Raw genomic sequence first — 13718 nt, forward strand, 5'->3', positions numbered from 1 at the left:
GCTGGGTAACAGCTTCTTCCCCCAGGCTGTGAGACCTCTGAACACCCCAATACCGCCCAGTAGACAATATTTAGGACAGCACCAGTAACAATAATACTGTTGTCTGTTTAACTATATGTCGTATATGCACTTTATGTCAACTTGATCATCTACAAAATACGTTCATCTGTTAACATTATTTTACATGCTGCATGTGACATACACTCAGTGGCCACTTTATTAGGTACACCTGTACACCTGCTCGTCAATGCAAATATCTAATCAGTCAATCATGTGGTGGCAACTCAATGCAGAATAGCATGCAGACACAGTCAGGAAGTTCAGCTGTTGTTCAGACCAAACATCAGAATGGGGAAGAAATATGGTCTAAGTGATTTTGACCGTGGAATGATTGTTAGTGCCAGATGTGGTGGTTTGAGTATCTCAGAAACTGCTGATCTCCTGGGATTTTCACACACAGCGGTCTCTGGAGTTTACAGAGAGTGGTGTGATAAGACATCCTGTGAGCAATAGTTCTGTAGGTGTAAAACGTTTTGCTAATGAGGGAGGTCAGAGGAGAATGGCCGGACTGGTTCAAGCTGACAGGAAGGCAACAGGAACTCAAATAACCACGTGCTACATCAGTAGTGTGCAGAAGATTGCCTCTGAACGCACGACACATTGAACCTTGAAGTGGACGGGCTACAGCAGCAGAAGACCACAAACATACACGGAGAGTACGTGATGTGATTTGCACCTTGGCCTCAGAGGAAAGCTGTTTCGTTTAGCTGTGTACGGGTCAATGACAATAACCTTGAACTTGAACTTCACTCATACCATTCGGAGGGCAAGCCCTGTACCAATCCTGATGAAAGAAAACTGGCAGAGCTCTGGGGAAGAGCAGGGGGTGGAGGGAGGGGTCTGAAGCGGTGTTCTCGCCGACAGCTAGCAGGGACTCGGTCTGAATAGCCTTGTGCTCTGTTCATGTACTCCATCAGCACTCCCGGCCCAAAACGCTGACTGTTTATTCCCCTGCATAGATGCTCCCTGACCTGCTGAGGTCCTCTGGCATTTTGTGTGTGTCACACCTCAGGGATGTGTGCTTATCCCCTGTTGTACTCTCTCTACACACACAGGCTGTGTGGCCAAGCACCGCTCAAAACCCCCAGCATCTTCACCAAGGACATCATGGTGTCATGGAGTGTACATGAGTGAGATTGAAGTTCAAAAGTTTAAAGTAAATTCATTATCAGAGTACATATATATCACGATATACAGCCCTTAGATTCATTTTCTTGTGGGCATAGCAGTGATAGGATTGGGCTGAGCCAGCATGGATTTACCAAGGGTAAATCATGCTTGACTAATCTGTTGGAGTTTTTCGAGGATGTAACCAGGAAGTTAGACGGGGGAGATCCAGTGGATGTAGTGTACCTCGATTTTCAGAAGGCATTTGATAAGGTCCCACATAGGAGATTGGTGGGTAAAATCAAAGCTCAGGGCATCAGAGGGAAGGCATTGACATGGATAGAAAACTGGTTGGCAGATAGAAAGCAAAGGGTAGCGGTGAATGGGTGTTTCTCGGAATGGCAGGTGGTGACTAGTGGGGTGCCACAGGGCTCGGTATTGGGACCACAGCTGTTTACAATTTACGTCAACGATTTAGATGAAGGCATTGAGAATAACATCAGCAAATTTGCTGATGATACTAAGCTGGGTGGCAGTGTGACATGTGATGAGGATGTTAGGAGAATTCAGGGTGACTTGGATAGGCTGGGTGAGTGGGCAGATACTTGGCAGATGACGTTTAATGTGAATAAGTGTGAGGTTATCCACTTTGGGAGTAAGAACAGGAAGGCAGATTATTATCTGAATGGTGTAGAGTTAGGTAAGGGAGAAATACAAAGAGATCTAGGAGTCCTTGTTCATCAGTCACTGAAGGTGAATGAACAAGTGCAGCAGGCAGTGAAGAAGGCTAATGGAATGTTGGCCTTTATTACAAAGGGAATTGAGTACAAGAGCAAGGAAATCCTCTTGCATTTGTACAGAGCCCTGGTGAGACCACACCTGGAGTATTGTGTACAGTTTTGGTCTCCAGGGTTAAGGAAGGACATCCTGGCTGTAGAGGAAGTGCAGCATAGATTCACGAGGTTAATTCCTGTGATGTCTGGACTGTCTTACGCAGAGAGGTTAGAGAGACTGGGCTTGTACACGCTGGAATTAAGGAGATTGAGAGGGGATCTGATTGAAACATATAAGATTATTAAGGGATTGGACAAGATAGAGGCAGGAAATATGTTCCAGGTGCTGGGAGAGTCCAGTACCAGAGGGCATGGTTTAAGAATAAGGGGTAGGTCATTTAGGACAGAGTTAAGGAAAAACTTCTTCTCCCAGAGAGTTGTGGGGGTCTGAAATGCACTGCCTCGGAAGGTAGTGGAGGCCAATTCTCTGGATGCTTTCAAGAAGGAGCTAGATAGGTATCTTATGGATAGGGGAATCAAGGGATATGGGGACAAGGCAGGAACCGGGTACTGATAGTAGATGATCAGCCATGATCTCAAAATGGTGGTGCAGGCTCGAAGGGTCGAATGGTCTACTTCTGCACCTATTGTCTATTGTCTATTATCTGCCAGCTTGGCTTTTGAATTAAGAGCCATCAGGTAATGTTGCAGATCACACTTGGAGTATTGTGTTCAGTTCTGACCCCCTCATGATAGGAAGGATACGGAAGCTTTGGAGAGGGTGCAGAGGAGATTTACCAGGATGCTGCCTGGATTAGAGAGGGTGCAGAGGAGATTTACCAGGATACTGCCTGGATTAGAGAGGGTGCAGAGGAGATTTACCAGGATACTGCCTGGATTAGAGAGGGTGCAGAGGAGATTTACCAGGATGCTGCCTGGATTAGAGAGGGTGCAGAGGAGATTTACCAGGATACTGCCTGGATTAGAGAGGGTGCAGAGGAGATTTACCAGGATACTGCCTGGATTAGAGAGGGTGCAGAGGAGATTTACCAGGATGCTGCCTGGATTAGAGAGGGTGCAGAGGAGATTTACCAGGATACTGCCTGGATTAGAGAGGGTGCAGAGGAGATTTACCAGGATACTGCCTGGATTAGAGAGGGTGCAGAGGAGATTTACCAGGATACTGCCTGGATTAGAGAGGGTGCAGAGGAGATTTACCAGGATACTGCCTGGATTAGAGAGGGTGCAGAGGAGATTTACCAGGATGCTGCCTGGATTAGAGAGGGTGCAGAGGAGATTTACCAGGATACTGCCTGGATTAGAGAGGGTGCAGAGGAGATTTACCAGGATACTGCCTGGATTAGAGAGGGTGCAGAGGAGATTTACCAGGATGCTGCCTGGATTAGAGAGGGTGCAGAGGAGATTTACCAGGATACTGCTTGGATTGGAGAGCGTGCAGAGGAGATTTACCAGGATGCTGCCTGGATTAGAGAGCGTGCAGAGGAGATTTACCAGGATGTTGCCTGGATTAGAGAGGGTGCTGCCTGGATTAGAGAGCATGCAGAGGAGATTTACCAGGATGCTGCCTGGATTAGAGAGGGTGCAGAGGAGATTTACCAGGATACTGCCTGGATTAGAGAGGGTGCTGCCTGGATTAGAGAGGGTGCAGAGGAGATTTACCAGGATGCTGCCTGGATTAGAGAGGGTGCAGAGGAGATTTACCAGGATGCTGCCTGGATTAGAGAGAGTGCAGAGGAGATTTACCAGGATGTTGCCTGGATTAGAGAGGGTGCTGCCTGGATTAGAGAGCATGCAGAGGAGATTTACCAGGATGCTGCCTGGATTAGAGAGGGTGCAGAGGAGATTTACCAGGATACTGCCTGGATTAGAGAGGGTGCTGCCTGGATTAGAGAGGGTGCAGAGGAGATTTACCAGGATGCTGCCTGGATTAGAGAGGGTGCAGAGGAGATTTACCAGGATGCTGCCTGGATTAGAGAGAGTGCAGAGGAGATTTACCAGGATGCTGCCTGGATTAGAGAGGGTGCAGAGGAGATTTACCAGGATACTGCCTGGATTAGAGAGGGTGCAGAGGAGATTTACCAGGATGCTGCCTGGATTAGAGAGGGTGCAGAGGAGATTTACCAGGATGCTGCCTGGATTAGAGAGGGTGCAGAGTAGATTTACCAGGATGCTGCCTGGATTAGAGAGGGTGCAGAGGAGATTTACCAGGATGCTGCCTGGATTAGAGAGGGTGCAGAGGAGATTTACCAGGATGCTGCCTGGATTAGAGAGGGTGCAGAGGAGATTTACCAGGATGCTGCCTGGATTAGAGAGGGTGCAGAGGAGATTTACCAGGATGCTGCCTGGATTAGAGAGGGTGCAGAGGAGATTTACCAGGATGCTGCCTGGATTAGAGAGGGTGCAGAGGAGATTTACCAGGATGCTGCCTGGATTAGAGAGGGTGCAGAGTAGATTTACCAGGATGCTGCCTGGATTAGAGAGGGTGCAGAGGAGATTTACCAGGATGCTGCCTGGATTAGAGAGGGTGCAGAGGAGATTTACCAGGATGCTGCCTGGATTAGAGAGGGTGCAGAGGAGATTTACCAGGATGCTGCCTGGATTAGAGAGGGTGCAGAGGAGATTTACCAGGATGCTGCCTGGATTAGAGAGGGTGCAGAGGAGATTTACCAGGATGCTGCCTGGATTAGAGAGGGTGCAGAGGAGATTTACCAGGATGCTGCCTGGATTAGAGAGGGTGCAGAGGAGATTTACCAGGATGCTGCCTGGATTAGAGAGGGTGCAGAGGAGATTTACCAGGATGCTGCCTGGATTAGAGAGGGTGCAGAGGAGATTTACCAGGATGCTGCCTGGATTAGAGAGGGTGCAGAGGAAATTTACCAGGATGCTGCCTGGATTAGAGAGGGTGCAGAGGAGATTTACCAGGTGGCATAGCTTTAAGGCGATTGGATGACAGTTTAGGGGGATGTCAGGGGTAGATTTTTTACACAGAGACTGGTGGGTGTGGGCTTCACCCTGACAGAGGTGGTGGTACTTGTTACGTTTTGTAATTTCCAAACATAAAACTAACTGAAAGGAAAAATCTTGATTTCAAGATTGAACGGCTTGTCATATGAAGAGCGTTTGATGGCTCTGGGCCTGTATTCACTGGAATTCAGAGAAATGAGGGGTGACTGAATGGTGAAAGGCCTCGATGGAGTGGAGGTGAGGACATTGTTTCCAGTGGTGGGAGAGCCCAGAGACCCGAGGACACAGCCTCAGAGTAATGGGGCATTGTTTCCAGTGGTGGGAGAGCCCAGAGACCCGAGGACACAGCCTCAGAGTAATGGGGCATTGTTTCCAGTGGTGGGAGAGCCCAGAGACCCGAGGACACAGCCTCAGAGTAATGGGGCATTGTTTCCAGTGGTGGGAGAGCCCAGAGACCCGAGGACACAGCCTCAGAGTAATGGGGCATTGTTTCCAGTGGTGGGAGAGCCCAGAGACCCGAGGACACAGCCTCAGAGTAATGGGGCATTGTTTCCAGTGGTGGGAGAGCCCAGAGACCCGAGGACACAGCCTCAGGGTAATGGGGCATTGTTTTAGAATGGAGCTGAGGAGGAATTTCTTCAGCCACAGAGTGGTGAATCTGTGGAATTCTTTGCCACAGGCAGCTGTGGAGGCCAAGTCTTTATGTATATTTAAGGCAGGGGTTGAAAGATTCTTGACTGGTCAGGGCATGAAGGATACGGAGAGAAAGCAGGAGATTGGGGCTGAGAGGAAAATTGGATCAGCCACGATGAAATAGTGGAGCAAACTCGATGGGTCAAATGGCCTAATTCTGCTCCTATATCTTATGGTCTTATGGAAAACTTGGAGTCAGGAATACCTTGTGTATGTTCTTTAGTTTAATTTATACTTCAGTGAGATGCACACATATGACATGATGACGTGTGCCACTCACGTACTTTTACATGTATCCAGTAATGAGTTATTTAAATTCACAAGAATGCTTAATCAAACAATATAGTTAGAATACTACTGAAATATTAAATACACAATAGTAGAGACAGACACATTAGGGACATTTAAGAAATCCTTAGATAGTCACGTAGATGATATAGAATGGAGGGCTATGTAGAAGGGAAGGGTTAGATTGATCTTAGAGTCGGTTAAAAGGTCAGCACAACTTTGTGGGCCGAAGGGCCTGTACTGTGCTGTCATGTTCTATGTTAATTGAGTAAGATTTGGCCTTCCTACCATTCGAGTTGTCCAGACAAGAGGGAAGCAGCCAGAGCAAAAGAATGATGGTCTCTGGTCTCGTCACTATGGCAACGTGGTTTGAGGAGTCTCGCTTACAACTGTGACTACGCTACAGAGGACCGTCAGGAGAGGTGCCCTATAACGTTTTGTACACAGATCTGTCGGTTTCGAGGCCTGGAAGAGACCATGTACCATATGTAGATGTAGCGTCCGAGGTTATGACCCCTACTTGCCTACGTGAGGAGGCTGCTCCTCACCTTTTGGCTGCATTTTAGCCCCACCCTCTCTATCTTCGATCCCTTCCAGTAATGGGGGGGGGGGGGGCAGGGAGGAAGGAGGATGTCCCAGTTAACCTGTTCCTGGTGTTGGCTAAGGTAGCTATCTGTGTTTCCTAGAGACGGGCACTGGAGCACTCGGACTGGGCTGACTGCCTGGCAGTGCTCAAGGGGTACGCTCGTGCCCGGGTATTGTGGAAAAAGAGTAACAGAGAGGCGTTCTGGGATCATTGGGTGCCGTGGAAGATAAATGCCCTCCACAATGAGAAGGTGACGTTTTAGTTCGGTCTGTGTTAATCGTGAATTGTCTGATTTCTGTTTGTAATGTGATTATACTGTACTGGTTTGAATTTATAATAAATGTATTTTTGTAAACAAGGCACTAGGATTGTAAAACGCCTTTCACCCATTTACCAGTTTTATTTCTTTGACGCCACTCTGTGGGCCATTAAGTGGAATGTGCTGCCCCCTGCTGCCAGGATGGATAATGACCCTGGAGAGTCTGCACCACCCACACAAAATGCTGGTGGAAGGGTCAGGACTGACGAAGGGTCTCGGCCCAAAACGTCAGCTGTGCTTCTCCCTATAGATGCTGCCTGGCCTGCTGCGTAGCATCAGCATTTTGTGTGTGTTGCTTGAATTTCCAGCATCTGCAGATTTCCTCGTGTTTGTGTTTTTAAGAACAACCCAGCTTGGATTAATAGGTCAAGGGGAGAGACAGAGCAGAGAAACTGGATGTTAGGCCCATCAGAGCTCTGTTCTACACCCAGTTACACTAACCTACAGAAACCCCGAACTCTGCCATGGAGGGTCCCAAGCCCGGCTGTGGAAGGAGGAGGTTTGGGCACGGGGTTAACAGTCCTATCCTGTGAAAAGCCCAGAGCTACAGAAACTCCAAAGGTTTCATCCCTGGGGTTGGAAGGATCTTTGCCTAGACGACGTATGAAGTTGTGCGGGGTAAGTCACAAGCCTGTGGAAACCACAGAGCTGATCAACCTTCCAACATCCAGGGCCAAACGAAGGGAAAGAAGATGGCATAAGCCAAGTACCAACGTCAGCAGGCAAGGGCTAATGTGCAATCCCCAGGGAAAGTGAAAGAAAGGCTGGCAGAAACACTGGTGATGTGACCCTGAAGCTAACATCAGGAAGATGGGCTATACCTGGGGACAACTTGAAGGGCTGACCCAGGACAGGGGACTCTGGTGATCTGCTGTGGGCAGAGTCCTCTGACCCAGCTACCTCCGTCAATCCCTCACTCTTCTCCCCTCTCTCTAATATTGGTCTGGAAGTGGCTCTCTTTATCCAACAACACCCACAAAATGCTGATGGAACGCAGCAGGCCAGGCAGCATCTATAGGGAGAAGCGATGTCGACGTTTTGGGCCGAGACCCTTCGTCAGGACTAACCGAAAGGAAAGATAGTAAGAGATTTGAAAGTAGAGGGGGAGGGGGAAATGCGAAATTATAGGAGAAGACCGGAGGGGGTGGGATGAAGCTAAGAGCTGGAAAGGTGATTGGCAAAAGTGATACAGAGCTGGAGAAGGGAAAGGATCATGGGACGGGAGGCCTCAGGAGAAAGAAAGGAGTGGGGGGAAGCACCAGAGGGAGATGGAGAACAGGCAAACAACTAAATATGTCAGGGATGGGGTAAGAAGGGGAGGAGGGGCATTAACGGAGGTTAGAGAAGTCAATGTTGATGCCATCAGGTTGGAGGCTACCCAGCCGGTATATAAGGTGTTGTTCCTCCAACCTGAGTTTGGATTCATTTTGACAATAGAGGAGGCCATGGATAGACATATCAGAATGGGAATGGGATGTGGAATTAAAATGTGTGGCCACTGGGAGATCCTGCTTTTTCTGGTGGACCGAGCGTAGGTGTTCAGCGAAACGGTCTCCCAGTCTGTGTCGGGTCTCGCCAATATATAAAAGGCCACACCGGGAGCCGTATACCACACCAGTATACCACACCACACACGCAGTATACCACACCAGCCGATTCACAGGTGAAGTGTCGCCTCACCTGGAAGGACTGTCTGGGGCCCTGAATGGCGGTGAGGGAGGAAGTGTAAGGGCAGGTGTAGCACTTGTTCCGTTTACAAGGATAAGTGCCAGGAGGGAGATCGGTGGGAAGGGATGGGGGGGATGAGTGGACAAAGGAGTCGCGTAGGGAGTGATCCCTGTGGAAAGCAGAAAGAGGGGGAGAAGGAAAGATGTGCTTGGTAGTGGGATCCTGTTGGAGGTGGTGGAAGTTACGGAGAATTATATGTTGGACCTGGAGGCTGGTGGGGTGGTAGGTAAGGACAAGGGGAACCCTATCCCGAGTGGGGTGGTGGGTGGATGGGGTGAGGGCAGATGTGCGGGAAATGGGAGAGATGCGTTTGAGAGCAGAGTTGATGGTGGACGAAGGGAAGCCCCTTTGCTTAAAAAAGGAAGACATCTCCTTCGTTCTGGAATGAAAAGCCTCATCCTGAGAGCAGATGCGGCGGAGACGGAGGAATTGTGAGAAGGGGATAACATTTTTGCAAGAGACAAGGTGGGAAGAGGAATAGTCCAGGTAGCTGTGAGAGTCTGTAGGCTTATAGTAGATATCAATAGATAGGCCATCTCCAGAGATGGAGACAGAAAGATCAAGAAAGGGGAGGGAGGTGTTGGAAATGGACCAGGTAAATTTGAGGGCAGGGTGAAAGTTGGAGGCAAAGTTAATGAAGTCGACGAGCTCAGCATGTGGGCAGGAGGCAGTGCCAATGCAATCATCGATGTAGCGAAGGAAAAGAGGGGGATGGATACCGGTATAGACTTGGAACATGGACTGTTCAACAAAGCCAACAAAAAGGCAGGCATAACTGGGACCCATACGGGTGCCCATGGCTACACCCTTGGTTTGGAGGAAGTGGGAGGAGCCAAAGGAGAAATTATTGAGAGTAAGAACTAATTCCGCTAGACGGAGAGAGTGGTGGTAGAGGGGATTTGGTTAGGTCTGGAATCCAAAAAAAAAACCGAAGAGCTTCGAGACCATCTCGGTGGGGAGTGGAGGTATATAGGGACTGGACGTCCATGGTGAAGATAAGATGGAGGGGGCCAGGGAACTTAAAATCATTGAAAAAATTCAAAGCATGAGAAGTGTCACGAACATAGGTGGGAAGAGATTGAACAAGGGGGGATAAGACAGTGTCAACATATGCAGAAATGAGTTCAGTGGGGCAGGAGCAAGCTGAGACAATAGGTCTACCTGGACAGGCAGGTTTGTGGATCTTGGGTAGGAGGTAGAAACGGGAAGTGAGTGGTGTGGGAACTATGAGGTTGGTGGCAGTGGATGGGAGATCCCCAGAGCTGATAAGGTTGGTGATGGTATAGGAGACAATGGCCTGGTGCTCCTTAGTGGGGTCATGATCAAGGGGTAAATAAGAGGAGGTATCAGAGAGTTGTCGCTGTGCCTCGGCCAGGTAGAGGTCAGTACACCAGACAACAACAGCTCCCCCCTTATCATCAGGTTTTATAGTGAGGTTGGGATTGATGCGGAGGGAGCGGAGAGCAGAGCGTTCGGAAGGACTGAGGTTGGAATTGGAACAGGGTGTGGTGAAGTCGAGATGGTTGATGTCCCATCGGCAATTAGCAATAAAGAGATCCAGAGCAGGCAGAAGACCAGAGCGGGGTGTCCATGAAGAGGAGGAGGGTTGAAGACAGGAGAAGGGGTCATCGGTGGGGGTAGGAGAGTCCTTGTCAAAGAAGTAAGCTCGGAGACGGAGCCGGCGGAAGAAGAGTTCAGCGTCATGGCGTACGCAGAACTCACTGAGGTGTGGGCGAAGGGGGACAAAGGTGAGGCCCTTACTGAGGACAGAGCGCTCTGCCTCAGAGAGTTGAAGGTCGGAGGAAATGGTAAAGACCCAGCACGGATGAGAGATGGGATCAGAGGGGGGAGAGAGGCTGGTGGTGTCAGTGGAGAGGGAAGGGTTGGGGTGAGAGGAAGATGGAGCCTCTGAGGGCCCAGGAGCTGACGATGGGATCTGAGGGAGAGGGGATGGCAGAGGGGTGGTGGGGGAAGGGGAGACGGGAGTCACAATCGCAGCATGTGAAGACCCGGCCTGGAGTTCAAGGCTGGAGTCGCAGTCAGTGGTTGCGCAATCACTTTGAAGCTGTCTATGGCCATTGGAACCCGCGTTGATGGTGCTGGAGTCCGGATTTTCAATATGCCCTGAGTTGCTGTGGCAGCCGAGGTTAACGGCCGAGGCCAATCCATGGCCATTGGAACATGACGCAGACTGGGAGACCGTTACGTGGAACATCTACACTCGGTCCACCAGAAAAAGCAGGATCTCCCAGTGGCCACACATTTTAATTCCACATCCCATTCCCATTCTGATACGTCTATCCATGGCCTCCTCTATTGTCAAAATGAATCCAAACTCAGGTTGGAGGAACAACACCTTATATACCGGCTGGGTAGCCTCCAACCTGATGGCATCAACATTGACTTCTCTAACTTCCGTTAATGCCCCTCCTCCCCTTCTTACCCCATCCCTGACATATTTAGTTGTTTGCCTGTTCTCCATCTCCCTCTGGTGCTTCCCCCCACTCCTTTCTTTCTCCTGAGGCCTCCCATCCCATGATCCTTTCCCTTCTCCAGCTCTGTATCACTTTTGCCAATCACCTTTCCAGCTCTTAGCTTCATCCCACCCCCTCCGGTCTTCTCCTATCATTTTGCATTTCCCCCTCCCCCTCTACTTTCAAATCTCTTACTATCTTTCCTTTCGGTTAGTCCTGACGAAGGGTCTCGGCCCGAAACGTTGACATCGCTTCTCTCTATCGTTGCTGCCTAGCCTGCTGTGTTCCACCAGCATTTTGTGTGTGTTGTTGTTTGAATTTCCAGCATCTGCAGATTTCCTCGTGTTTTCTCTTTATCTAATATAGGTTTAGAATTGCTATTCCCTGTTCCTTCGCCTCCACTACACCTGTTCCCAGGATAATACTTACCTTTCCAGTCTGTTGTCCTCTTTCTCCAAAGAACAGATTTCCCTTCTTGCACCATTGATACTGACTTCACCCACATCTCGACCATTTCTGGATATCCATGGTCACTCCATCTTCCCACTGCTATAGCGGAAATAGAGCTCCGACCACCCATGAGCCTCTGCATCCAACACATATTTCTCTTCAACTTCCACCATCTTCAATGGGATCCTACTACCAAGCACACCCTTACCTCACCCCCATTCCCCACTTATCACGGGGATTGCTCCCTCTGTGTTCCTCTTGTCCATTTGTCCCACCCCTCTAATCACCCACCCAGTTCATATCCCTGCAAATAACAGAAATGCTACACCTGCCCATTCACCTCCTCGCTTCCTTCAATTCAGATCTCCAAACAGTCCTTACAGGTGAGGCAACACTTCACCTGCAAATCTGTTGGGGTTGTTTATTGTACCCGGTGTTCCCAATGTGGCCTCCTCCATACTGGTGAGACCTGATGTAAACTGGGGGACCACCTTGTCAAGATCTCTGCTCCATCCACCAAAACTGGGATTTCCTGGTGGCCAACCATTTTAATTCCGATCTGCATTCCCGTTCTGATATGTTGTTCCATGACTGCCTCCTCGGCTATGATGAGGCTACTTTTAGGGTGGAGGAACACCACCTCGTGTGTGTAGAGGTGTGTACCTCATCTGGGTAGCTTCCAACCTGATGGCATGAACATCGATATCTCCTTCCAGTAATTTTCTCCTCCTCCTTCCATCATCTTCTGTTCCCTACTCTGGTATCTTACCTGCCAATCACCTCCCCCTGGTTCCTCTCCTCCTTCCCTCTCTCTCCTCACCTATCAGATTCCTTCTTCTCCAGATCTTTCCTCCTCACCTGGCTTCACTTATCACCTTCTAAATAGACCTCCTCCCCCCCCCCCAACCTTTTTATTCTAGTGTCTTCCCTATTCTTTTCCAGCCCCAAGTAAATCTTGGTCCAGAATGACAACTGTTTATTCATTTCCATTGAACCTGCCTCACTTGCTGAGTTCTTCCAGCATTTTGTGAGTGTTTCTCTTTTGTGGGTGGGTCTCCTACAACGTGGGTGTCCCTCTCTAAATTGCAGCTACATGTGTATTTTCCTTGCTAACGTGGGTCTAGAAGTGGGTCTCCTCTGCAATGTGGACTAGAAGTGGATCTCCCTCTCCAACATGGGTCTGAAAGTGGGGCTCCCTCTCTAATGTGGGTCTAGAAATGGATCTTCTTTTCTTTTGCGAGTGCAGGTCCCTCCTGAACTCCTGATCGGGCAGTTGGAATATTCCAGAATCTTAGCTGAGAGGATCTTGTTGGGAGGCAGTCGATGTGAAAAGCTGGGCCTGAGATTTTGACAGTGTGGCTGCAGTACACAGAGCATCTCACAGTAGTCAGACTGATAATGAGGAGAGCTTCTCCTCAGTCACCTCGGAACCTGGGATAATATGAGGCGGTCCTGAGGGGAGTTCACAAACTGTGTCAGTGCCGAGGAGTTCCCTCTTCATATCTTGGTGTGCTGGAGTCAGCGGCCATTTCCCCGTGAGCAGTTCCAGCCCCTGACAGGTGGGTGGGGTTCAGGCATCCGAGGACGAACGATCTCCACACCAGCCACCTCCGTTCGGTCCTTAAGCAAAAAGCACGTTCTCAGAGCAGCAGAGAACACATGGTCACAGTGTCCACACACAGGCTCTGTCCTACACACCACCTCCCTCTGCTCCTGAAGACAGCATGTGTAAATGGAAGAATAAGGGGTGGGCAGTGGTGTCCCATTGAAACCTATTGGATATTGAATGACCTAGAAAGGGTGGACATGGAGAGGGTGTGTTCAATCGTGGGGGAGTCTAGGACGAGAGGACACAGACTCAGAATACAAGGTTGTCTTTAGTCAGAGAGTGGTGAATCTATGGACTTCATTGCCAGAAACGGCTGTGAGGTCAAATTATCCTTCATTGATAACTATTGGAACTAGTAGAGGTTTATAGTACTGTGATACTATTGGATAACTACTGGAACTAGTAGAGGTTTATAGTACTGTGATACTATTGGATAACTACTGGAACTAGTAGAGGTTTATAGTACTGTGGTAGTATTGTATAACTTCTGGAACTAGTAAAGGTTTATAGTACTGTGGTAGTATTGGTGGTGTTCTAATTTGTTCTGTGTTTTATTTAAATACATAAATTGTTATTCAGTTGAACGGAAGTTTGTCTTCAGTTATTCAGCTATTGTTATTCAGTTGAACTTCAGCTAATTGGAGCA

General features: G+C 49.1%; 1 protein-coding gene across 1 annotated transcript in view; it reads right to left on the bottom strand.

The window, feature by feature from the left end:
* Window positions 1–12392: 12392 nt before the first annotated feature.
* Window positions 12393–13718, bottom strand: part of LOC140731427 (uncharacterized) — a 78435-nt gene continuing 77109 nt past the window's right edge. Inside the window, exon 12 of the mRNA XM_073052931.1 lies at window positions 12393–13083. Coding sequence (XP_072909032.1) covers window positions 13034–13083 — 50 coding nt within the window. The 3' untranslated portion in view covers window positions 12393–13033. The remainder of the gene's footprint in view (window positions 13084–13718) is intronic.

Source organism: Hemitrygon akajei, chromosome 8, assembly GCF_048418815.1.
Source record: "Hemitrygon akajei chromosome 8, sHemAka1.3, whole genome shotgun sequence".
NCBI classification, from domain to species: Eukaryota; Metazoa; Chordata; class Chondrichthyes; order Myliobatiformes; family Dasyatidae; genus Hemitrygon; species Hemitrygon akajei.